This window comes from Rana temporaria, chromosome 5, assembly GCF_905171775.1.
Source record: "Rana temporaria chromosome 5, aRanTem1.1, whole genome shotgun sequence".
Classification (NCBI taxonomy): domain Eukaryota; kingdom Metazoa; phylum Chordata; class Amphibia; order Anura; family Ranidae; genus Rana; species Rana temporaria.
Window position 1 is genome coordinate 5,896,718 of NC_053493.1, and position 27,145 is coordinate 5,923,862.

Here is a 27,145-nt window from a genome sequence, read left to right on the forward strand (position 1 = left end):
GACACTAGTAATATGCTCTGCATTGTTTGCCCCTTTATTATCACCGTCCCAGCCCTTGCAGCCCTTTCCATCTGTGCAAGGAGCCGAGTCTCCACCTCCTCGTTAACATTGGATGGCTATAACAAACTCCAATGATTAACTTTGAACTACGCACATCTGTATGCAGTTCCACCCATAATGCTTCAGCCTCATCACACTCTCCATCAACCAGGTCCTCTTTCACACTCGCTTTGAGGTCACTTCTCGCATAGAGACATACCCCTCCTCCTTTCTTTTTTGCCCTGTCTTTCCAAAAGAGTGCATAGCCAGGAATATTAATAGCTCAGTTATGTGAGCAATGAAGCCAAGTTTCAGCAATACCGATTTACATCATAGCTCTCCTGATGCAGCAGAGCTTCCAACTCACCTATTTTGCTTGGCAGACTTCTGGCATTGAAAAAAGGTGTCTCTAAGTGGAAACACTAGAGAGAGAAGATCACCGCTCAAGGTAGGTCTATTGTAGGGTCGTTTCACAAATATAGGACTCCAAGGGTGCAGGCAATGCACTAAGGCAAATATTGGTATAAAGATGAGGGATGGACAGCCGCACTCCAAACCAAACGGGTTGTCTTTATTCAAATCAACAGCAAGAACACAGCAGATCACAGCAATAGGAACAGGAGAATACCGACGTTTCGCACTGGCTTCAGTGCTTATTCATGGCTGGTGGAAACACTAACAGCGCTTAGGTAAATGATTGTAATAAAAATTACCCCTCTGCTATGGTGATGATTAATCACACTGTGGTGTACGTTTAATAAACCGTGATAAGCCGAGATCATGATGATCACGGCTGATCACTGCTTATCACAGAGATTTGCCGGTTTAATAAACTGTGATAAGGAGCAGAGAACACATTCTCCACTTCACATCACAGCACATCACATGGATGTTTTGTCACAAACGGCCAGTTTGGCCATATATACATACAGTATCTATATAACACGTGTGTGTGTGTGTGTGTATATATATATATATATATATATATATACATACATATATACATATATACACACACACACATATATACCGTATTTATCGGCGTATACCACACACTTTTTTGCCCTTAAAATCAGGGCAAAATTGTGGGTGTGCGATATACGCCGATACTTGCTTCCCGCACTGTGTTTGAACTTTTCCACCGATCCCTGCTTCCCGCGCTGTGTTTGAACGCCACCGCGGACATATACCGAGCGCAGTACACTCGGGTACAGTCGGCCAGGCTCGGCTCCCTTCTTGGTTATGCGAGAGGAGCCGAGCGTGCTCGAGTGTACTGCGCTCGGTATATGTCGGCGGCGGCGTTCAAACACAGTGCGGGAAGCAAGGATCGGCTCAGAGACAGCGCAGGAGCAGCGGGGAAGACACCACGAAGGCCGCAGAGGGACGCCGGACCGGACAAGGCCGCCGATGGACGCCAGGCAAGACACCAAAACTGTGTAATAAAAAATAAATAAAATTCAGGAATTTTAAGTCCAAAATAGGGGTGCGAGCTATACGCGGGTGCGCACAATAGGCTGATAAATACGGTATATATGTATGTGTATATATATATATATATATATATATATATATATATACACATACATACAGTATTTATATATTATATGTAATTATATATATATATATATATATATATATATATATATATATATATATATATATATATATAAATAAAATATGTTATCACATGTCTGAAAACATTAATTACATGTTCTTTTAAACTTTAGTTTCACTTTTTGAACTCGGCTGCACCATAATCTCACGAGATTACAGGCAGTCCACCCACTTTTACACAGATCTCGGCTGTTTTCAGAGAAAAAACTTCACCTCTGTTCGCCACCTGAGAACTGAAGTTCTCAGTTTATTAAACCGGCTGCAGAGGAGATAATTCTCCTCATGAGAACTGCCGTGAACTGCTGTGAACTGAACGTAGAAAAAACTTCAGTTTATTAAACGGACACCTCAGTGAGAGCAAGTGTCAATCTGAATCAATCATATGCCATGAGTGAAAAAGCAGTCAACAAAACCTCACTGAAATGATAATGGTTAAAATTGAGAAAGAATCAATGATGCAAAGTCCATTCACAAAAAACTCATTAGCATGAAAAAGTCTCTGAAATCATTGTAATTCCTGTGCGATGATATACTCCTGAAGCATCCAAACAGAGATCTTGGAGTTCTTAGGAGTTCTACTCACCAGATGCCTGTGGTGTAATCAGCCTTGAGAACTCCTATAGTCCTGCTGGAATCCTTCAAATGGAATGCCTTGGACTTCTGGCATTGGTGAACAAACACTTTAATGCATTAATATATTTTGACCGGTCACATACTATCCTCTTAGGTATTCCAAGATTGCAACTAGGACCTGCTACTCTACTTACCTTGGGTGTATGTGCTTTTGTTACCCTACCACTAATGCCCCTAATACTACCCTCTGGAATATTTTCCACACTGACTATCTCTATCTCTGGACCTTCTCTCCGTCGCCTAGTTTAAAAACCCCTCTAACTTTTGACCATCCTTATTCCCAGCTGATCTGCACCCTCCTCATTTAGGTGCAGTCCGTCACTTCTATAGTACTGGTTATCGACTGAGAAGTCGGCCCAGTCCTCCAGGAACTCAAACCCCTCTTTACTACACCAGCTCTTCAGCCATTTGTTTACTTCCCTAATCTCCCTATATGTAAGGTGTACACTCTATTGAAGGATTTAGAGACTATTTACAAAATATTTGTTGCACAAATGTCACAAGAATTTGGCCAGGCTGCACAAATTGTCCCCGTATCATCATTGTCCCTGCAATGTGATCATCAGGCAGGGCCACTGTTAGAAATCATGGGGCCTCATAAGCCTACCTGGCGGGGCCCCCTTTGACCCTGCCCTTAACCACACTTTTGGCCCCGCCCCTGGCCCCTCCCCTGACCCCACTTGTTCAGTTTGTGGCTGTGTTTCATCAGATTAGGTGACCTGTCAGTATGTGTAACAAAAGTGGCATTCGGTCGCCGCCATCTTGCTACACCCCGCACTCCTCCACAGTAAAGATACACTGAGAAGGTGGAAAGCGGACATCTTGTTACACCCACCAGAGTTTTGCATTTTACACTTATTTTTAACAGTAAACTGAGTTTATATAGTGATATACAGTACTTAGAACTCTGTATGAATTTTTAGTTGTTGAATTTTAAAACCAGCAAACTTCCGTCAGATTAGCAAACCTGTGAGATCAGCACGCTTGCTGGTGCTTTTATAATTCAACATCTAACCAGTCAGACGGAGTTCTAAGTAGTATATTTCACTATATAAACTCACTTTACTGTTAAAAATACATGCAAAACCCCGGTGGGTGTAACAAGATGTCCGCTTTCCCCCTTCTCAGTGTATGCTTACTATGGAGGAGTGTGAGGTGTAGCAAGATGGCGGCGACCAGATGTCACTTCCGTCACACTGGACTGGGGGGGGGTAACTTGTGATGGCTCTATGAGTGGACAGATGTAAATGGACTTGTGTCAATTGACATCAGGTTACCTCTGATAAGTCATGTTTAGGTCTGGAAAAACAGAAATGGATGCAGTCTTTTTCCATTTTTTTTTTTCTGCACCTGAACAGACATGAAGGTAGGCAAAGACCTACATGGCACTTTCCATCAGGTCCGCATTAAAAACTGACAGGTTGCCCTAATTGGAAAGTTTTGTCAAAATGTTCTTAAAGGGGAGTGGTTGGGGGCAGTACAAGCAGAGCTGCATGTTTTTAATGCCCCCCCAATTGCAAGTGTAAAGTAGCATCTCACAGTGTCTTATGATCATCAGTGTTGGGGTAATCATACAGTACAGCAGGCAATCTATGGCTCTGTCATAGTGTGTGACATGGCTGTTGGGTGCTGACATTGTTATGGCTGTACTGTGTCAGTCTGTAACACATAGGACAGACATAAATTACATGGTCGGCACCCAACAGCCATGTGACACACTATGACAGAGCCATAGATCGCCTGCTGTGCGATTTATCCTAATGCTGATGATCATAAGAAATGGAAAATGTGGTATACACTGCGCTGCCTAAGATGCACAGCTGCTAACACAGCTAATTCTGAATAAAAAAGCAAAAATGAAAAGGAAAATAAAGTGTAGCGCTTAAATGATACAAAATGTATTTAAAACAGCAATTGCACTCACATGTAGGCTGTAGATTCAAGCGTGTGTACACAGATGAGGCGGCAGTGGAAGTGAACCGACGCGTTTCGTATGAGAATACTTCATCTGGGGCCAGATGAAATATTCTCATACGAAACGCGTATTTTACGCTATGTGGCCACCCTTCTCTTCTTTCTCCTAAAACATCACTGACACCACTTGGAGAGGCATTGTTCAGGAACTTTCTTTGCAATACTAAGTTTTCCTTTGAAGCTGTTTGGTGTCAGAAGTACTTGATGAGTTCAACATCCAGTTGTCCATCTCCATGATCCTGGATTTCCATTCCAAAGCCTTGTTTGACTTCTGGCGACATATGTCCCCACAAGTCCACCATTTCCGGTAAGCAGTTATTCACACTGGTGGTGGCGTTTGATCACTTCAAGGAAGACCTCAATATCTTCTGCGCTGATTTATTATTTTCTCACTTGGTGGAATTACCATTTTTATGGACTACTTTTTAGGCCCCATACTCACGACCAAACATGTCTGCTGAAACTGGTCCGCGGGCCAGTTTCAGCAGACATGTTCGGTCGTGTGTGGGCGCGAGCGGGCCGAATTCCAGCAAACATTTGCCCGCCGGGCCTTTTCCCAGCAGACAAATATTCCTGGACTTGTTTTAAAACAGTCCGCTGGAATCCTGCCCGCTCGGACATGTACGGTCGTCAGTACAGACCTACCGTACATGTCCAGGCGCCCGCCGTCCCTCGCATGCGTCGAATGACTTCGACGCATGCGTGGAAGCATTTTAAAGGCGGGCCGCCCACGTCGCTGCGTCATTGTCGCGGCGACACCGCGTCATCGACGCGGCGACACCGCGGACACGCCCCGCGTATTGTTTACGCGCGGACTTCTGTACGATGGTGTGTACAACCATCGTACAGAAGCCCTCTGGCAGACATGTATGGTGAAAACGGTCCGACGGACCGCTTTCACCATACATGTTTGTTCGTGTGTACCCGGCCTAACTCTAACATTTTTTTAAGTGTGATCACCAATGATTATTGCCTATTAACTGGGTGTTGTCTAATCACATGGACACTTTTTGTTATTGAGCTGCACTTGCAATCATATTTGAGTTTAATTAATTATTTGCTATTTATCCTATTCACATCCAAGTATATTGTCATAATTTACATGGTTTAAGCGCTACACTTTATTTTCCTTGATGATCATAAGACACAGTGAGGATTCTGGGGACTCTATAGAGATATGAGTGTCACTCACTGTTTGCTGCACTGCTTCCCCGCCACCTGCCACTGCCAGGATTGTCGCTGCTCCTTGTCTGCCTCCTCACATTAGTCTCAGCAACTGTTCTGGGGGAGCAGAGTCTATACATAAGGGGCCAGATCCACAAAAGAGATACTCCGACTTAACTGCTGTTCAGTCTGTGTGTAACTTTGAAAACGATCCTCAAAAGGCTTTTTCCAAAGTTAGGCAGAAGATCCGGCATGTGTAATTGAATTACACTGCCGAATCTTAGGATGCAGTACCGCATCCGCCGCTGGGGGCATTTCGAGTCGAAATGCCGTTTCTAGTATGCAAATTAGCACTTAAGGCGATCCACAAAGCTTTCCAGCTTCCTTTTTGCGCCGTAAGTGTTATTTTGCAAGTGTAAAATTAGGGCTGGTTCTACAAAGTGTAAACTAGTCACACCATGTAAAAGCCCATTCCAGCGACGGCATTTGGTATGCTTTCCCGAGGGAGAACTCCACGGCAATTTGTAAAAACAAAACCGGCATGGGTTCCCCCCCAGGAGCATACCAGGCCCTTAGGTCTGGTATGGGTTGTAAGGGGACCCCCCCTACGCCGAAAAATCGACGTAGGGGGTCCCCCTACAATCCATACCAGACCCGTATCCAAAGCACGCTACCCGGCCGGTCAGGAATGGGAGTGGGGACGAGCGAGCGCCCCCCCCCTCCTGAGCCGTGCCAGGCCGCATGCCCTCAACATGGGGGGGTTGGGTGCTCTGGGGCAGGGGGGCGCACTGCGGGCCCCCCCACCCCAGAGCACCCTGTCCCCATGTTGATGAGGACAGGACCTCTTCCCGACAACCCTTGCCATTGGTTGTCGGGGTCTGCGGGCGGAGGCTTATCGGAATCTGGGAGTCCCCTCAAATAAGGGGGCCCCCAGATACCGGCCCCCCACTCTAAGTGAATGGATATGGGGTACATCGTACCCCTATCCATTCACCTGTAGGCAAAAAGTTAGTTAGTAAACACACAACACAAGGCTTTTTAAAATATTTTATTATTCTGCTCCGGATGCCCCCCCTGTCTTCGTTATTAGCTCAATTAGCAGGGGGGGCTTCTTCTTCCGCTCTCCGGGGGTCTTCCACTCTCCGGGGGTCTTCCGCTCTCCGGGGGTCTTCTCCGCTCTCCGGGGGGGGCTTCTCCGGACTCCGGGGGGCTTCTTCCATCTTCTCCCCTCTTCCGCTGTTGACTCGGCGAACCCCGGTTCTTCTGCAGCTCTCCGGTGCCTTCTTCTTCAGCGCTGGCTGCCTGCTATGTTTGTGTGTTAGCTCGATTTCAAACAGGCAGCCAGCGCGGTCTTCTGTGGCGTCAGGGTCTTCTCTTCCTTTCTTCCGATGTTGCCTCGTCGCCTGTTGTCGCTGTAATGATGGAAGCGCGCCTTGCATCCCATTTATATAGGCATCACCGTCCCATCATGCTCCGGCAGGTACCCACGTGGTGGGTGCCTACCCACGTGCACCCACCACGTGGGTACCTACCGGAGCATGATGGGACGGTGATGCCTATATAAATGGGATGCAAGGCGCGCTTCCATCATTACAGCGACAACAGGCGACGAGGCAACATCGGAAGAACAGAAGACAAGACCCTGACGTCACAGAAGACCGCGCTGGCTGCCTGTTTGAAATCGAGCTAACACACAAACATAGCAGGCAGCCAGCGCTGAAGAAGAAGGCACCGGACATCTGCAGAAGAACCGGGGTTCGCCGAGTCAACAGCGGAAGAGGGGAGAAGATGGAAGCCCCCCCCGGAGTCCGGAGAAGCCCCCCCCGGAGAGCGGAGAAGACCCCCGGAGAGCGGAAGACCCCCGGAGAGTGGAAGACCCCCGGAGAGCGGAAGAAGAAGCCCCCCCTGCTAATTGAGCTAATAACGAAGACAGGGGGGGCATCCGGAGCAGAATAATAAAATATTTTAAAAAGCCTTGTGTTGTGTGTTTACTAACTAACTTTTTGCCTACAGGTGAATGGATAGGGGTACGATGTACCCCATATCCATTCACTTAGGGTGGGGGGCCGGTATCTGGGGGCCCCCTTATTTGAGGGGACTCCCAGATTCCGATAAGCCTCCGCCCGCAGACCCCGACAACCAATGGCAAGGGTTGTCGGGAAGAGGTCCTGTCCTCATCAACATGGGGACAGGGTGCTCTGGGGTGGGGGGGCCCGCAGTGCGCCCCCCTGCCCCAGAGCACCCAACCCCCCCATGTTGAGGGCACGCGGCCTGGCACGGCTCAGGAGGGGGGGGGCGCTCGCTCGTCCCCACTCCTTTCCTGGCCGGCCGGGTAGCGTGCTTTGGATACGGGTCTGGTATGGATTGTAGGGGGACCCCCTACGTCAATTTTTCGGCGTGGGGGGGTCTCCTTACAACCCATGCCAGACCTAAGGGCCTGGTATGCTCCTGGGGGGGGAACCCATGCCGGTTTTTTCTTTGAAAATTGGCATGGAGTTCTCCCTCAGGAATGCATGCCGCTGTCATTTTTTTTTTTCCCGACGCAACTTTTTTAAGCCGTCGCGATCCTCAAAACTCGGCGTAACGTAACTTCGCGCATGCGCAGTACGGCCGGCGCGGGAGCGCGCCTCATTTAAATGGGACTCGCCCCATTTGAATAGGAACGCCTTGCGCCGGCGGAATTTTAGTTACACAGCCTGAAATTTCTAGATAAGTGCTTTGTGGATCAGGCACTTAGGTAGAAACTTTAAGGCAGTGTAACTTAAATGGGATTTTTTAAGTTACGCCAGGTTTTTGTGGATCTGGCCCAAGATCACTCCGCCAGGGAACTATAATTGAGCAGCTCAGGTTGCAGTGCAGGAATATGTACTTGTGCCCCGAAAGTTATTAAAAAGTCCCTGCAATGCTCTCACCTCTTGGGCCCCTCTGTATTTATACACCCCTCTAAGCATGTAGGAGTGGGGGAGTATTTTAGTAAGTCCTATTTATTTATTCGCCAGAAACTAACTATAAAGCTTCCCTGGGCCCCTCTGTTGAGCTGATGGGGCCCGGGCCCAGTACAACAGGATCGCTTGTACTGCCTTATCAGCAGCCCTGTCATCATCTACATCTAGTGGGCAAAATGCAGTATGTTTTCTGATTGAGATACTTAAAGGGGTTGTAAAGGAAAAAAAAATCCCCTAAATTGCTTCCTTTCCCTTAGTGCAGTCCTCCTTCACTTTCCTTGTCCTTCTATTTTGCTTTTAAATGTCCTTATTTCTTCTGAGAAATCCTCACTTCCTGTTCTTCTGTCTGTAACTCCACACAGTAATGCGAGGCTTTCTCCCTGGTGTGGAGAAAGCCTCCTGAGGGGGGAGGGGGCGAGCAGGCAAGTCAGGACACTCTCTACTTTGCAGATAGAGAAAGGAGCTGTGTGTTAGTGGGCGTCCAGTTAGTGGGCCCCCTCAAGAGGCTTTCTCCACACCAGGAAGAAAGCCTTGCATTACGGTGGTGAGTCACAGACAGAAGAATAGAAAGTGAGTATTTCTCAGAAGAAATAAGGACATTTAAAAGCAAAATGGAAGGATGAGGTAAGTGAAGGAGGACTGCACTAAGGTAAAGGAAGCTTTGTTTTTCCTTTACAACCCCTTTAAAGAAAACTTTCTACCCACTAGATGGAGGTGATGATCATAGGAAGTCATATTAGAGAAGATAATGGGGGGAATTCATACAGCCTGGACAAATGCTTGTTCCTTTCAGCCAAAGTTTATAAATAGACCCCCTTAGGTATTTTTACACAATAAATAATTTCTCTTGAGAAGTAAGTTGTCATCATGAAGACAGTCATGTAGATTATCACAGGGAAGCCAGTATCTCCATTGGCCAATGTAGGATATTTTCCTTCCCTTTATATATGCTCTTTTTAAGACCAACAGCTGCCAGTATAGACAGATTTACTGTCATATGCAAGAAACTGTGCAATCAGGATTAATTTTAATGTTTCCCCATTGTACTCTCTGCAGAATCAGCTCCTTGTGTTCTGGGAACATGGCGACAAACTCCCAGGAACATTATCATATGTTCTCTGGAGGATCTGAAACTACGTGTCTTTGTGATGTTTAAGAGAAAATTGTCTGATTTCTCCTATGGAGATAAACCTCCCATTCCCCAAGAAAGACTAGAAAATGCGGACTGGATCACCACCACAGACCTCCTGATAAACACATATGGAGAAGAAGGGGCTCTGGACGTCATGTATAAGGTCTTTTCACTGATCGGTCCGATAAGACCTGCATATGACCTCCAGGAGAGGAGAGCACAGAGTGGTGAGTTCTCATCTATAATGACATTTCATATCAATTCCTGATAAATATTTGTGTGAGGAAGAACTAGGAATGTGATGCAGGGAAAGCCAGTAATACACAAACAAATCTGGATTATTCACAAGGTAACCTAGGCAGGAGCTTTGGGCCCAGTGAACGTCTATGGGGGCCAGTTACTTCCTTCATTTTATAGTAGTAAACCACTGGGATAGATCCATTTGTCAAACTGTGTGCCAGTGCTGAATCTAGCCTGTCTGATGTGGGGGTGCAGTAAAAAATGTCAGGGGGGCAGAGGAGGCCAGGTCAGCAGGGCATTGTATAGGAGTCAGTAAAGCAGTATACAGAGGGTCAACAGTTTGTAGGGCAGTGTACAGAGGCCATTAGTTTGTAGGGCAGTGTACAGGGGTTAGCGGGGCAGCAACAGGGCAATGTACAAGGTGTCAGCAGTGCAGAAGATCAGAGGTTAACAGGGGAGTGTACAAAAATTGGTAGGGCAGTGTACAGGCAGGCCTTAAAGGAGTTGTAAAGGAAAAAATGTGTTTGCTGAAATGACTGTTTACAGGGTATAGAAACATAATAGTTAACTGATTCCTTTTAAAAATAATTAAAATAGATAAAAATCAATCATATAATGTACATACAGTTTCAGTTTCGTTTTTGCATGCTGTTTCCTGCTTCTGTGATGTACAGAGACACAGAGCAAATACAGGGCAGTGATGGTTTGTAAAACTAAACTGATTGGTGTTGAGGGGGTTTTAGACACACAGTAATCGTACCTCCTTGATTAGTGACCACAGAGAGAAAGCTCCCATGACTCTTTTCATCAGGAAACAGACAACCAGGAAGTGTTCAGAACAGAGAACGATTACAGGAAAAACGGACAATGAGGACATGAAACCAGGACTACAGTAAAGTAAAGGAAGCTATTTAGCTAAAAAAAGTTTCCTTTAGTGAAGTTTTAAGGCAGATGATAGAGGTCTGCAAGGCAGAGGATGGGACATTAGCAGGGCAATGTGCAGGGTCAGTAGGGCAGTGTACAGGGGGTCAGTAAGGCAGAGGATAGGGGTCAGCAGAGAAAAAGACAGGGGTCAACAGTGCAGATGACAGAGGTCAGCAGGGTGGAGGAAAGGGGGTTATAGGGGCAGAATAGATGGGAACAGCAGGGCAGAGGACAGTGGTTAGAAGTGCAAAGTACAGGGGTCAGCTGGGCAGGGTTCAGGGTGTCAGCCGGGTAAAGTACAGGGGTCACTGCTGACGGGACAGAGATCAGGGTTCACTGCTGGCAGAGAACCCAACAGAGCTTGTCCTCCCATCCTCACCCTGCACACAGCCTGGGTATTGTATAGGAGACGATCTTTTCCTCCCCACACAGTACATAGCTGAAATAGGATTCCCTTACAGACACGGCCACAATCTGCGCAGTGTGTAGCTGGCTACTGCAGCTGCACTGCCATTCTGATCTGTGGATTTCACAGCTCAGAACTGCAACATTGCAGCCAGCTATACACTCTGCAGATAGAGGCTGTCTGATATGGCTATGTGTTGTGTGAGGAGGAGGGAGACCTCTTGAGTGCCCTGTGTGTAGTGCAGGCAGTGTCGGGACTAGGTTATCTAGCGCCCGGGCGAAGATGACAAACTACGCCACCCATGATGTGTGAGCATCCTCACTGAATAAATAGTCCACCTCCATAAAAGAAAAAAGTCAAATACCACTATCTGGAGTGTTCTGGAACTCTCGAAAAAAAATAAAAATATGAAAATGTCCAAACATATAATGGAAAGCCGCAGAACGCAAGACCTTATGCTCAATAAATTTGAATATAGAGGAAGATACAAATTACTGATACTTTTTTAATGTCATATGTTTTTTTTATTATTATTTACAATATATATATATAGCTCTGTTGAACTCCATACTGTACCTAAGGGGGTTAAGGCAGTTCTGGAAAATAATGGTGACCACGCAAAATATTTTGGGCCCAATTTGGAAATGTTCTCACTTAGGGGTGTTCTCACTTTTGTTGCCAGCGGTTTAGACATTAATGGCTGTGTGTTGAGTTATTTTGAGGGGACAGCAAATTTACACTGTTATACAAGCTGTACACTCACTACACAACATTGTAGCAAAGTGCAATTTCTTCAGTGTTGTCACATGAAAAGATAGAAGAAAACATTTACAAAAAGTGAGGGGTGTACTCACTTTTGTGAGATAGTGTTTGTATGTATATATATATATATATATATAAGTACACCACTCCTTTTTTTGTAAATCTTTTCTTCTATCTTTTCATGCGACAACACTGAAGAAATTACACTTTGCTGCAATGTAAAGTAGTGAGTGTTGCTAGTGTTGCCAGATGACACAGGACCATCCCTGAGCCAGCAGGCCCCAGAACTCCTGGGCCTACTTCCAGCAGGCCCTGAGGCAGAATAAAAATGCTAACACATCCCTGAGACCAGGAGGGCCATCAGGTCAGGAACGAGAGACCCCGCCAAAACGGTGTCTGTCCCTTAACCACTTAAGGACCGCCGCATGTAGATATATGTTGGCAGAATGGCACGACAGGCACATGTACGTACCTGTACGTGCCTGCCTTGACGTGGGTTGGGGGTTCGATCGGGACCCCCCCCCGCTACATGCGGCGGTTCCGTGGGCTCTGGGAGCGATCCGGGGTGAGGGGGAGGCTATTCGTTTCTAGCCACCCCCTCTCGCGATCGCTCCCAGCCAGTCAGAATCCGCCTCTGCCTGCCCTCTGCCTGTGAACTGTAAACACTTGAATTCCCCCAAGTTCCCCCTTAAAAAAAGCCCTGCCGCTGCCACAGAGAAAAAGACAAAGACAGGCCCGTCGTGCCCATAGTGCCCTTCCTGCATAATTTGTCTATCCTGATTGGGTCCCCACCACTTCTGAAGAACCCGTACTTCCCCCATTCACGGGCCAACCCAGTATTCAGGAGGATACGGCCAATTTTACCTCACTTGATTCTTATTCGCTGTATTTCACGGAAGATCTCTATAGATCTATTGTGGATCAGAGTAATTTATATGCTGGTACTCACATCGCCGCTAATCCCCAGTCCGTCCTTGCCAGAGAATGGAAACCACTTACGGTTTCCGAATTTAAGACCTTTCTGGGCCTTACCCTCAACATGGGCATACACCAATTTCCGAAGTTGCGGATGTATTGGTCCACAAGTCCACACATTACCATATGCCCATATTCTCTGCTTGCATGACCAGGAAACGATACGAAGCGATCCTGCGGTTCTTGCATTTCAGTGACAATGCACTTTGTCGTCCTCGTGGAGACCCTGAATTTGACAACATTCGGCCCCTCATAAACCATTTCAACGAACGTAATGCAGCCTTGTTTAATCCCCAGCAAGTTGTATGCGTTGATGAGTCCCTGATTACATTTTCTGTCAGCTTGTCTTTCAAGCAGTACCTTCCCAGCAAGCGTGCCAGATACGGTGTCAAGCTCTATAAGCTTTGTGACAGGGCAACAGGCTACACATGGAGCTTTGGGGCTTATAAGGGCAAAGATAGTGAGGTAGAGCCGGAGGGTTGCCCAGATTACATGGGAAGCGCTGGCAAGATCGTGTGGGACTTGGTGTCACCCTTATTCGGAAAGGGGTACCACTTATACGTGGACAATTATTACACCAGCGTGACAATTTTTAGTCACTTGATCATCAGATTGGAGCATGTGGCACCGTGCGACCTAATCGCCGGGGCTTTCCCCAGCGGCTTGTAGATTCCCGTCTTAGGCTGGGGGCGAGAGCCTGCTGCAGATGTAATAATTTGCTCGCTGTGAAGTGGCGGGACAATAGGAATGTTTTCGTTCTTACCACCCTTCACGCAAACACGACAGTACAAATTCGTACGGCGACTGGTGTTGTGGAGAAACCCCTCTGTGTCCACGAATATAACCTTAATATGGGAGGGGTGGACCTCAACGACCAGTTGATGGCGCCGTCTCATATTGCCCGTAAGGTGAGATGCTGGTACAAAAAAGTGTCTCTATATTTATTTCAATTGACTTTACTGAATGCTTATGTCTTATACAAAGCTTCAGGACGGAATGGATCCTTCCTTATATTCCAGGGTGAGATCATCTTAGAACTCCTGTATCCAGGCGGTTCTACACCTCACCATCCTCTACCAAATGCAGTTAGCCCATGAGAGGCATTTTTCGTATGTCCTCGAGAGTACCCCTACCCAACGAGCCCCCCAAAGAAGATGTGTCTGTACCAAGCGCGGATATAGGCGTGACACCCGTTATTTTTGTCCCCGCTGTCCTGCCGATCCAGGTCTTTGTATTGGTGAAAAAGTAAAAATGGGGTCATTTGGGGGGGGGGGGGGGGTTGTGCCACCTGGGCATTCCATGGCCTCCGAAACTGTGATAGGTAGTGAGGAGTGAAATCAAAAATGTATACCCTTAGAAAGCCTGAAGGCGGTGATTGGCTTTTGGGGTCCCGTACACGGCTAAGCTCCCAAAAAGTCTCACACATGTGGTATCCCCGTACTCAGGAGAAGCAGCAGAATGTATTTTGGGGTGCAATTCTACATATAACCATGGCATGTGTGAGCAATATATCATTTAGTGACAACTTTGTGCAACAAAAAAATCAGTTTGTCATATTCCCGCAACTTGTGTCAAAATATAAAATATTCCATGGACTCGACATGCCTCTCAGCAAATAGCTTGGGGTGTCTACTTTCCAGAATGGGGTCATTTGGGGGGGTTTTGTGCTATTTTGGCATTTTATGGCCTTCGAAACTGTGATAGGTAGTGAGGAGTGAAATCAAAAATTTGTGCCTTTAGAAATGCTGAAGGCGGTGCTTGGTTTTTGGGGCCCCATACGCGGCTAGGCTCCCAAAAAGTCCCACACATGTGGTATCCCAGTACTCAGGAGAAGCAGCAGAATGTATTTTGGGGTGTAATTCCATAACCACGGCATGTGTAAGCAATATATAATTTAGTGCCAACTTTTTGTATATTTTTTTTTTTTTGGTCATTATTCAATCACTTGGGGCAAAAAAAATAAATATTTAATGGGCTCAACAGGCCTCTCAGCAAATAGCTTGGGGTGTCTTCTTTCCAAAATGGGGTAATTTGGGGGGGTTGTGTGCCATCTTGGCATTTTATGGCCTTCTAAACTGTGATAGGTAGTGAGGAGTAAAATGAAAAATTTGTGCCCTTAGAAATGCTGAAGGCGGTGCTTGGTTTTTGGGGCCCCATACGCGGCTAGGCTCCCAAAAAGTCCCAAACATGTGGTATCCCAGTACTCAGGAGAAGCAGCAGAATGTATTTTGGGGTGCAATTCCACATATAACCATGGCATGTGTGAGCAATAAATCATTTAGTGACAACTTTTTGTAATTATTTTTTTTGTCATTATTCAATCACTTGGGACAAAAAAAAAATATTTAATGGACTCAACATGCCTCTCAGAAGTTTCCTTGGGGTGTCTACTTTCCAAAATGGGGTCATTTGGGGGGGTTTTGTACTGCCCTGCCATTTTAGCACCTCAAGAATTGAGATAGGCAGTCATAAAATAAAAGCTGTGTAAATTACAGAAAATGTACCCTAGTTTGTAGCCGCTATAACTTTTGCGAAAACCAATAAATATACGCTTATTGCGATTTTTTTTTACTAAAGACATGTGGCTGAATACATTTTGGCCTAAATGTTTGACTAAAATTTAGTTTATTCGAATATCATTTTTTTTTTTTTAAATTGGTCTTTTTCCGTTTATAGCGCAAAAAAATAAAAATCGCAGAGACAATCAGATACCATCAAAAGAAAGCTCTATTTGTGGGAAGAAAAGGACACAAATCTTGTTTCGGTACAGCATTGCATGACCGCGCAATTACCAGTTAAAGCAGCGCAGTGCCAAATTGTAAAAACACCTTGGGTCCTTTAGCTGCATATTGGTCCGGGTCTTAAGTGGTTAAGTACCCTCTCCCAGAATGCACAGCGGTAGGGACCACTCCCACTGAGCTGCTTCTGGGAAAGGAATACCCAATGCATCCAGCCATTTAAAACCTTGACCTATGGTGATAGCGACACCTACCGTCAGGAACAGAGATCAACAATTTAACATGATCAGTCTGAGCTAAACTGCAGCTCAGACAACTAAATTTACAAATAGCGCCTACTCAATAGGAGCAGGGCGCTACATACTTCCCCCACTGCAATAGACGATATCCTCATCGTTGAGAACAATGACTCTCACTCCTGAGAGTCGATTTCCTGAATCCCCCAAAAAAAACTTGGATGGGGAAGGGGTAGGGTAACAAAGAAATACAAATTTAACATAGACAAACAGTAGTGACATTTGGGTACATTACAATATCTCTCTCGCTAACCCACACACTCTTCAGTAGTTTGGCAGAAGATCAGCGTACCTGAAAGACAAAACAACAACAAAAACACAGGCAATAATATAAACGCCTTACTATACAATAGGAAGCAAAGCCTCACTTCCTGAGAAATTAGCCTTTCTTTCCCCCATATATATTATCTCTCTTTTTTTTTATGTGGGTAGCTAGATGCAAACGAGTCCAGTTTATGCTGAGCATACTTCCACCACCTAGTGGCAGAAGAACAACATGACAAAGTCCTTGAACGCAAGTACTGGACCATGTAGAGGAATCTTGACTCTGAAGCTTCCGGTGACCTAGCACTACCTAGATATATACCCCACAGTCCTTCAAAAAAAAAAAGAAAATTCTTCTTCTTTAGCAAGGTGACAACCAGCACAGTCACTGTGAACGATCACCAGTAAAACCGGGGATCAGGCAGAGTCAGGGTTTTCCCTTGCTTATTCAGGGTAGTGATGAAGTACACAACATTGTCTTTTTTTGGTCGGCAAATGACCACTTTGTCGCCTTGAATGTATCTGCCATAGTTCCAATGTAACAAACACCCCTTGAAGCGATCATCCATAGTAGCCGAATGACCCGCTCTCCGGAACGGTTTAGGCAAGGCCAGATAGTCCCAAGCAGCCTCCTGGTACCATTGCTCTCTGTTGGTTTCAATCTCTTGCATGATCTTCCTGGGGACGTAGGGAAACTCCAGCCCATATTCAGTGGCTACCCGCTTGTTGAGTAATCTTTGTGACCGGGCGAGCCTTGGCAGAGATCTGGTACTTCCAAGTCCAGGAGGTACACAAGAAGTTGGAGACTTGTGCACCATAGTATTAGCAGGCAGCTTTGCTGACCCAAATGAACTGGTACCTCTGGCCAGGATTTCACTAGTAGAGAACCCCCAGTTCCACACTGGGTGATGTCTTCCCCGAGTCCATGGCGGTATAATCAGAGAAAGTAAAAGCCGAAGCGACATCACCATAGGCCCATAGCATCTCCTGTGACATAGTCTCAAATAAGTCGTCATCTCCGGAGACATCTGACAAAGACTCTATCTCAGAGTCCCCCAATTCCTCCACTGGTAAATAGTTACACACAGTCCCAGACATGTTTCCCCTTGAACTCTCACCCGTTCCTGTCTTGGACTTCTCAGGAATCAGACTTTCCTTTGGATCCGCTTCAGGTAGTCTCTGGGGCAGGCCTCGACCATGGCCGTGGGAGGCTTTCACATATCCCACTTTCTTTAGGACAGGTGCAGCGGGGGTAGATACAGTTGAGGTAACAGCAGCGGCGATGTCCGCTGATGACTCTTTCATGGAGGTAACAGCGACATCCCTCTCGGGAACACTCGCGATAGCAGACGCGACGAGCATAGGCCTCACCACTGGATTGAAGGCAGCATCTTACTCTGTTACATCGCCCATGGCCCAGTCCACTCTGTAAGCATGGGGCAGCATGGTGGGTTGCTCTACAGTGAACAGGTACTCCCTGCAACGTAGACACCGAACAAATGGACAGGGTGAGTAGCCAGTCCTTTGCACCTGTTGCATAGCATACCCAATGCTTCCAAATCTCCAATTGTGTACAGCACGAACTGACCATGCGGTTTCAGACAAATGCCAGTATCCGTCAGCACAGTTCCCGGCAGCATGATACTTATAGCGGTACCCACAGGAGACATCCTGGGCCCCATAGCAGACTGCATTGACAAAACTGAAGACATGGGGGTGTTCCGATTCTCTCTGAGTGTTGGATACAAACGCGACGTCTCAACACAGCAAGCAGGCGGGAACTCCTCCCACTTGTTCCTTTCGTCACGTAGCTTGCGGGCAGAGCCATAGATCGCCTGCTGTGCGATTTATCCTAATGCTGATGATCATAAGACACAGTGAGGATTCTGGGGACTCTATACAGATATGAGTGTCACTCACTGTTTGCTGCACTGCTTCCCCGCCACCTGCCACCGCCGGGATTAGTGCTGCTCCTTGTCTGCCTCCTCACATTAGTCTCAGCAACTGTTCTGGGGGAGCAGAAAATGTACATAAGATCACTGCGCCAGGGAAAGCAGCCAGCCTGAACTATAATTGAGCAGCTCAGGTTGCAGTGCAGGAATATGTACTTGTGCCCCGAAAGTCCCTGCAATGCTCTCACCTCTTGGGCCCCTCTGAATTTATACACCCCTCTAAGCATGTAGGAGTAGTTTTATTCGCCAGAAACTACTGTATTTATCGGGGTATTGCGCGCTCCGGCGTATAGCGCGCACCCCTAATGTGGACCCGCAATTCCTGTAAAAAAAACATTTTAGTACTTACAGTTTTGGTGTCTTGCGTGGCGTCCATCGGCGGCCTCGTTGGGTCCAGCGTCCGTCTGCGGCTTCAGTGGTGTCCTCCCGGCTTTTCCCGCGCTGTCTCCCCGTCGAATCGCCGCTTCCCGCGCTCAGTTTGAATGCCTGCGCCGACATATACCGAGTGTAGTACACTCGGCTACATTCGGCCAGGCTCGGCTTCGCTCGTGCTCACGCTCTGTGACGTTTATGCGTGAGCGCGAGCGAAGCCGAGCCTGGCCGAAAGTAGCCGAGTGTACTGCACTAAGTATATGTCGGCGCAGGCATTCAAACTGAGCGTGGGAAGCGGGTATCGGCGCATATCGCGCACCCACGATTTTCCCCCTATTTTAAGGGGAAAAAAGTGCGTGGTATACGCCGATAAATACGGTAACTATAAAGCTTCCCTGGACCCCCCTGTTGAGCTGATGAGGCCCATGCCCAGTACAACAGGACCGCTTGTACTGCATTATCAGCAGCCCTGTCATCATTTACATCTAGTGGCCAAAAGGCAGTAAGTTTTCTGATTGAGATACTTAAAAAAAACTTTTTGGCCACTAGATGGAGGTGATGATCATAGGAAGTCATATTAGAGAAGATAATGGGGGGAATTCATACAGCCTGGACAAATGCTTGTTCCTTTCATCCAAAGTTTATAAATAGACCCCCTTAGGTATTTTTACACAGTAAATAATTTTTCTTGAGAAGTAAGTTGTCATCATGAAGACAGTCATGTAGATTATCACAGGGAAGCCAGGATCTCCATAGGCCAATGTAGAATATTTCCCTTTTCCTTATATATGCTCTTTATAAGACCACCAGCTGCCAGTATAGACATATTTACTGTCATATGCAAGAAACTGTCCAATCAGGATTAATATTAATGTTTCCCCATTGTACTCTCTGCAGAATCGGCTCTTGGTGTTCTTGGAAAGGGGCGACAAACTCCCAGGAACATTATCATATGTTCTCTGGAGGATCTGAAACAACATGACTTTGGGGCGTTTAAGGGAAAATTGTCTGATTTCTCTTATGGAGATAAACCTCCCATTCCCCAAGAAAGACTAGAAAATGCGGACTGGATCACCACCACGGACATCCTGATAAACGCATATGGAGACGAAGGGGCTCTGGATGTCACGTATGAGGTCTTTACTCTGATGGGTCTGATGGGACTCGCAAATGACCTCCAGGAGAGGAGAGCACTACATGGTGAGTTCTCATCTATAACGACATTTCATATCAATTCCTGATAAATATCTGTGTGAGGAAGAACTAGGAATGTGATGCAGGGAAAGCCAGTGATACACAAGCAGATCTGGATTATTCACAAGGTAACCTAGGCAGGAGCTTTGGGCCCAGTGAACGTCCATGGGGCCCACTTACATGCTTCATTTTATAGTAGTAAACCACTGGGATAGATACATTTGTCAAACTGTGCGCCAGTGCCGGACCGTTTCCATCGGACATTTCTCCTCCGGATTTTGATCTGATGGCTGTACACACCATCATATCAAAATCCCTGCAGAAAACATCCGCGGTGACGTGGCCGCGCCGTCGCCGCGACGATGACGCGGCGACGTGCGCGACCCTGGAAGGTAAATACTTCCACGCATGCGTCGAATCATTTTGACGCATGCGAGGGATGGGGATCGGACGGACTTATCCGGTGAGTCTGTACAGACGACCGGATAAGTCCGAAGGACAGGTTTCCAGCGGATAGATTTCTTAGGCCCCGTACACACGAGAGGATTTATCCGCGGGAACGGTCCTCCGGACCGTTTCTGTGGATAAATCCTCTGGCGGATTTTGATTTCATGGTTGTACTAACCAGGAGATCAAAATCCCAGCGGAATTCCCTCCGCGGTGACGCGTCGCGCCGTCGCCGCGATGATAACGCGGCGACGTGCGCGACGCTGTCATATAAGGAATTCCACGCATGCGTGGAATCATTACGACGCATGCGAGGGATGGATTCGGACGGATCGATCCGGTGAGTCTGTACAGACCACCGGATCGATCCATGCTAAGAAATTTGTATCCGCTGGAAATCGGTCGGCCTGAGAAAAATCCGCGGAAAAATATCCGCTGGGTTGTACACACCAGCGGATCTATCCGCTGGAACTGATCCGCAGATAAATTCCAGCGCATAGATCCTCTCGTGTGTACGGGGCCTTAGCATGCTAAGAAATTTTTATCCGCTGGAAAACCGTCGGCTGGACAAATGTCCGCTAGGCCCTACACACGACCGGATCTATCTGCTGGAACTGATCCACGGATAAATCCCAGCGGACAGATCCGGTCGTGTGTACGGGGCCTCAGGGTCTTGGCATTCTTCTTATATCCTCGGCCATCTTTATGTAGAGCAACGATTCTTTTTTTCAGATCCTCAGAGAGTTCTTTGCCATGAGGTGCCATGTTGAACTTCCAGTGACCAGTATGAGAGAGTGAGAGCGATAACACCAAATTTAACACACCTGCTCCCCATTCACAGCTGAGACCTTGTAACACTAACGAGTCACATGACTCTGGGGAGGTAAAATTACTAATTGGGCCCAGTTTGGAAATTTTCACTTAGGGGTGTACTCGCTTTTGTTGCCAGCGTGTGGCTGTGTGTTAAGTCATTCTGAGGGGACATGAAATGAACACTGTTATACAAGCTGTACACTCACTACACAACATTGTAGATACAAAGGGCCAGATTCTTAAAAGGTTTACGACGGCGCAACGCCATTTGCGCCGTCGTAAGTCCTAATCTGGCCCGGCGTATATATGCGACTGATTCTTAGAATCAGTTACGCATAGATATCCCTTAGATCTGACAGGCGTAAGGCTCTTACGCTGTCAGATCTTTAATGCAATTTTTTTTCCCGCCGCTAGGTGTCGCCTCATCGTTTTCCCCGTCGTCTATGCAAATTGGCTATTTACGCTGATTCCAGAACGTACGCACGGACGACGCAGTGAATTTATGACGTTTCCGTAAGCGTAAACTTGCCCCTGCTATATGAGGGGCAAGTTTACGAAGGTCCATCGTATGCCATGTTAAGTATGGCGTCGAGTCAGCGTCGTCTTTTTACGTTGTTTACGTAGTTTTCGTAAGTCGTTCGCGAATACGACTTTACGTCAATGACGCTCACGTCGGCGTCATTGACGTTTTCCGTCGTGAGCTGGAGCATGCGCACTGGGCTATTTTTATGCCCGGCGCATGCGCAGTTCAATCGTTGCGGGGGCGCGCTTAATTTAAATACAAGCCGCCATCTTTGAATTACGCGGCCTTATGCTGGGCCATTTACACTACGCCGCCGCAAATTACGGAGCAAGTGCTTGGAGAATACGACACTTGCTCCAGTAATTTGCGGCGGCGTAGTGTAAATGGCTTACACTACGCAAACGCCGATTCTATGAGAATCTGGCCCATAGTGTAATTTCTTCAGTGTTGTCGCATAAAAACATAGAATAAAATATTTACAAAAATGTGAGGTGTGCAGGCCCGAACTGGCCATAGGGCAAACCGGGCAAATGCCCGGTGCCCGAGGCGGGCCGATTGCGACCCGTGAACGGCCCTCGGCGGCCCGCGGGCTGCCCCCTCCTGTCACACTCTGTCCCCTCCTGTCACACTCTCCCCCTCATGTCACACTCTGCCCCCTCCTCTTCCTCTCTGCCCCCTCATGTCACACTCTGCCCCCTCCTCTTCCAATCTGCCCCCTCCTTTTCCTCTCTGCCCCCTTCTGTCACACTCTGCCCCCTTCTGTCACACTCTGCCCCCTCCTGTCACACTCTGCCCTCTCCTGTCATACTCTGCCCCCTCCTCTTCCACTCTGCCCCCTCCTGTCACACTCTGCCTCCTTCTGCCCCCTTCTGTCAACTCTGCCCTCTCCTTTCACACTCTGCCCCCTCCTGTCACACTCTGCCCCCTCCTGTCACACTCTGCCTCCTTCTGCCCCCTTCTGTCAACTCTGCCCTCTCCTTTCACACTCTGCCCCCTCCTGTCACACTCTGCCCTCTCCTTTCACACTCTGCCCCCTCCTTTCACACTCTGCTCCCTCCTCTCACACTCTGCCCCCTCTTGTCACACTCTGCCCCCTCCTGTCACACTCTGCCCCCTCCTGTCACACTCTGCCCCCTCCTGTCACACTCTGCTCCCTCCTCTTCCTCTCTGCCCCCTCATGTCACACTCTGCCCCCTCCTCTTCCTCTCTGAGCCCTCCTCTTCCTCTCTGCCCCCTTCTGTCACGCTCTGCCCCCTCCTGTCACACTCTGCCCCCTCCTCTTCCACTCTGCCTCCTCTTCCACTCTGCCCCCTCCTGTCATATTCTGCCCCCTCCTGTCATTGAATGAGATTTGAAAGAGGGACTCTTGATTTAAGGAGGGCTCCTGATGTAAAGGGGCCCTTGATATTAGAGAAGATACTGATATAAAGGGTCCCTGCTGATGTGAGGGAGAACTCTGATGTGAAGGGGGGGAGCTCCTGATGTAAAGGGTGATTCTTGCCTAATAAGGGGATTATTGATGCTCAGTACAGAGCTCCTGAATGTAAATGATGACTCCTGATGTATAGGGGAATCCTAATGTGAATGGGGACTTCAGTTGTAAGGTGGGGGATACTGATGTAATTGTGGATCCTGATGTAAATGGGGAAACCTGATGAAAGGGGACTCCTGATGTGATGAGTTGACAAAGGGGACTTTGATGTGAAAGGAGGGACTCTTATCTATCTATCTATCTATCTATCTATCTATCTATCTATCTATCTATCTATCTATCTATCTATCCAGTGCCGGCCCAAGACATTGTGCTGCCTGGGACCAAGAATGAAACGCTGCCCCCACCCCAGAAAAAAATCACGCCAACCAAAAGGCCCCACATTCATTATTTTATATCATGATAACTAAAGGGGACCCGTCATGGCTCTATACATGTATAAAGAGGACCTGTCATTACTCTGTACATGTAAAGAAATATCAAGAGGACCTGTCATGGCTCTATAAATGTATATAGGACTATAAAGAGTACTTGACATGGCTCTATACATGTATAAAGGAGTATAACGAGGGCCTGTCATGGCTCTATAGATGTATAAAGAGAACCTGTCATGGTTCTATACATGTATAAAGAGGACCTGTCATGGCTCTATACATGTATATAGCGTACCTGTCGAGACTCTTTACATGTAAAGGAATATAAAGAGGACCTGCCATGGCTCTATAAATGTATATAGGAGTATAAAGAGGAACTGTCGTGGCTTTATACATGTATAAAGGAGTATAACGAGGGCCTGTCATGGCTCTATACATGTATAAAGAGGGCCTGTCATGGCTCTATACATGTATCCAGGAGTATAAAGGGACCTGTGAATTGCCGGCGGCCACAATGTCTTTTGCGCAAACTAATCAATGTACGCTAATTGTGTTTTTTTTTTTTTGTACCAAAAATATGTAGAAGAATACATATTGGCCTTAACTGAAGAAAATAGTTTATTTTTCTAAATTTTGGGGATATTTATTATAGCAAAAAGTTAAAAAATATATATATTTATAGCACAAAAAATAAAAACCGCAGAGGTGATCAAATATCACCAAAAGAAAGCTCTATTTGTGGGGAAAAAAGGACATCAATTTTATTTGGGTAGCAGAGCTGGCGGAACGGGCTGGCGGGCATCAGTATGCTGCCCCCCTAAAAGTGCTGCCTGGTACCACCCGGTCCCATCATAGGGCCGGCCCTGTATCTATCTATCTATCTACCTTCCTTTCTATCTTTATCGTTCTATCTATATCTATCTTTCTTTGCTATTCTACTATTCTTTCTGCCTGAAAAACTGTAGATTGTCCAAAAGTGTCCCTTTATGTCAAAAATGGTTTTAGATCAGCTAGAAAACAGCGATCATAAATTATAATCACTTGCAGAATTGTGCGATATTTGTGGGGAAATTCGTCATAAATTAGATAGATTAATCGTGAGTTAACTATGACATTAATGCGATTAATCGTGATTAAAAATTTTAATCGTTTGACAGCACTAATATATATATATATATGTATATGTAGCACTACCCCCGTAACTGCTGGTTTAAATTTTGGGTCTGCCGTTACCTTTACTATTCATCACGTCTGTCTCAGGGGTCCTTCTTGAAGAGTTGTTGAAAAAAAGTCAGCACCAACACTAATGCCGCGTACACACGATCATTTTTCGGCATAAAAAAAACGTTTTTTAAAACGTCATTTAAAATGATCGTGTGTGGGCTTCACATTGTTTTTCATCTTCTGAAAAACGACCAAAAAAAAATCGAACATGCTGCATTTTTTCACGTCGTTTTAAAAAATTTAGTTTTTCGGGTTGTAAAAAATGATCGTGTTAAACGACGTTTTAAACCCGTGCATGCTCAGAAGCAAGTTATGAGACGGGAGAGCTCGTTCTGGTAAAACTTCCATCCATAATGGAGTAAGCACATTCATCACGCTGTAACAAACAAAAAAGCGCGAATCGTCTTTTACTAACATGGAATCAGCTAAAGCAGCCCAAAGGCGAATGGAACTTCCCCTTTAAAGTACCGTTGTACGTGTTGTACGTCACCGCGCTTTGTTCATAATTTTTCAAAAACGATGGTGTGTGGGCAACGTTGTTTTTAATGATGAAGTTGGAAAAACTTCGTTTTTTGGACATGCTGAAAAACAAAGTTTTTTTCCATGCCGAAAAATGATCGCGTGTACGTGGCATAAGTCTTTTTTTCAAGGGGTTTTGTTAAAACAACTTCAGACAGAGGGATGGAGAGTTAGGGGAGATTCAGGTACCTTACTTTGTGGATCACGGGTACTTTCTTAAATCCAGAGGACAAACAGCTTCCACACTGGATCCAGCAACCACCGGATAGGCCCCACTCACTGACCTAGCAACCGATGCGAAGCTCGTTCAAAAGTCTCTGCCACAGACTTGAATTTAATGCAGTCGTTGTACAGTCCTCTGCCACAGGACTGGATAACAGGTACTTTGCAAAGTTCCAAAAAATCACAGCTACACAGTGCCAGGATCTTTCAGCCAGCCGGCAGCACTGTGAGGTATATCGGCCAGGATGTGTCCTCCAATTGAGTCTTCAATTGTTCGGTCCCTTCCCTCAGGTACAGTGGGTGACCGCGATATTGTGTCAATCTCGCTCCCTTTCTCGGCGAGATTGACCACCTGCGAGCCCCATCGCGGGAGCCAGCGCCGAGCTGGCTTGCCGCGATAGAGACAAAGCCGTCATAGAAGCGACGGGAGATCCGACTTGGCATTTGGTATGCATTCCTGAGAGGGAGAACTCCACGCCAAATTTTAAATAAAAAAACGGCATGGGTTCCCCCCCCAGGAGCATACCAGGCCCTTGGGTCTGGTATGGGTTGTAGGGAGACCCCCCCCTACGCCGAAAAACCGACGTAAGGGGTCCCCCTACAATCCATACCAGACCCGTATCCAAAGCACGCTACTCGGCCGGCCAGGAAGGGAGTGGGGACGAGCGAGCGCCCCCCCCCCCCCTCCTGAGCCGTACCGGGCTTCATGCCCTCAACATGGGGGGGTCGGGTGCTCTGGGGCAGGGGGGCGCACTGCGGGGCCCCCCCACCCCAGAGCACCCTGTCCCCATGTTGATGAGGACAGGGCCCCTTCCCGACAACCCTGGCCGTTGGTTGTCGGGGTATGCGGATGGGAGGCTTATTGGAATCTGGGAGCCCCCTTTAATAAGGGGGCCCCCAGATACCGGCCCCCCACCCTAAGTGAATGAGTATGGGGTACATCGTACCCCTACCCATTCACCTGCAAGCAAAGTGGTATAAACACAAATAAACAACACAGGGTATTAAAATATTTTATTAGTCTGCTCCGGAGGCCCCCCCTGTCTTCTTTAGCTCTTTTAGCAGGGGAGGCTTCTTCTTCCGCTCTCCGGGGGGGTCTTCTGCTCTCCGGGGGTCTTCTCTGCTTTCCGGGGGTCTTCTCCGCTCTCCGGGGGGTCTTCTCCGCTCTGGGGGGGTCTTCTATGTTCGCCGCTCTCCGCTCTTGACTCGGCGCACCCCGGTTCTTCCTCCCGCTGTCCGGTGCCTTCTCCTTCAGGGCTGGCCGCCGCTATCATATGACTCAGGAGGGGGGGGGCGCTCGCTCGTCCCCACTCCCTTCATGGCCGGCCGGGTAGCGTGCTTTGGATACGGGTCTGGTATGGATTGTAGGGGGACCCCCTACGTCGGTTTTTCGGCGTAGGGGGGGTCTCCCTACAACCCATACCAGACCCAAGGGCCTGGTATGCTCCTGGGGGGGGGGAACCCATGCCGTTTTTTTATTTAAAAATTGGCGTGGAGTTCTCCCTCTCAGGAATGCATACCAAATGCCGACGCTAGAATTGGCGGGAATCCAAGTCGGATCCCCATCGCTTCTATGACGCGCACGTTAGAATGTGCTTTGTCTATTCCAGCGAGTGCGAGATGTCGGCGAGATGTCAGCACCATGTCGCAGAGAATCGGCACGATGCTGTCGTGCTAAAAACACAATATCACAGTCACCCACTGTAAGACGACACAGTACCATCCCTGAGCCAGCAGGCCCCAGAACTCCTGGGCCTACTTCCAGCAATGCAGCCTCAGGCCAGCAGGCCCGAGGCATAATAAAACTGCTAACTAGAGGTGGCCTGCCGGTTCGCCAGGCGGTCGCTTCGCGGCGAACTTTGGTCGTTCGCAGTCTGCCAAATCGTCGGACATCGGTCCGCAATGTT

The 27,145-nt window shown here is 47.4% G+C and overlaps 1 protein-coding gene across 1 annotated transcript in view; it reads left to right on the forward strand.

Annotated features, from left to right (window-relative positions):
• LOC120939757 (NACHT, LRR and PYD domains-containing protein 3-like) overlaps nucleotides 1-27,145 on the forward strand; it is a 220,999-nt gene that overhangs the window by 42,473 nt on the left and 151,381 nt on the right. The window contains exons 6-7 of the mRNA XM_040352092.1: nucleotides 9,426-9,728; nucleotides 19,328-19,630. Of these exons, the coding sequence (XP_040208026.1) occupies nucleotides 9,426-9,728; nucleotides 19,328-19,630 (606 nt within the window). The remainder of the gene's footprint in view (nucleotides 1-9,425; nucleotides 9,729-19,327; nucleotides 19,631-27,145) is intronic.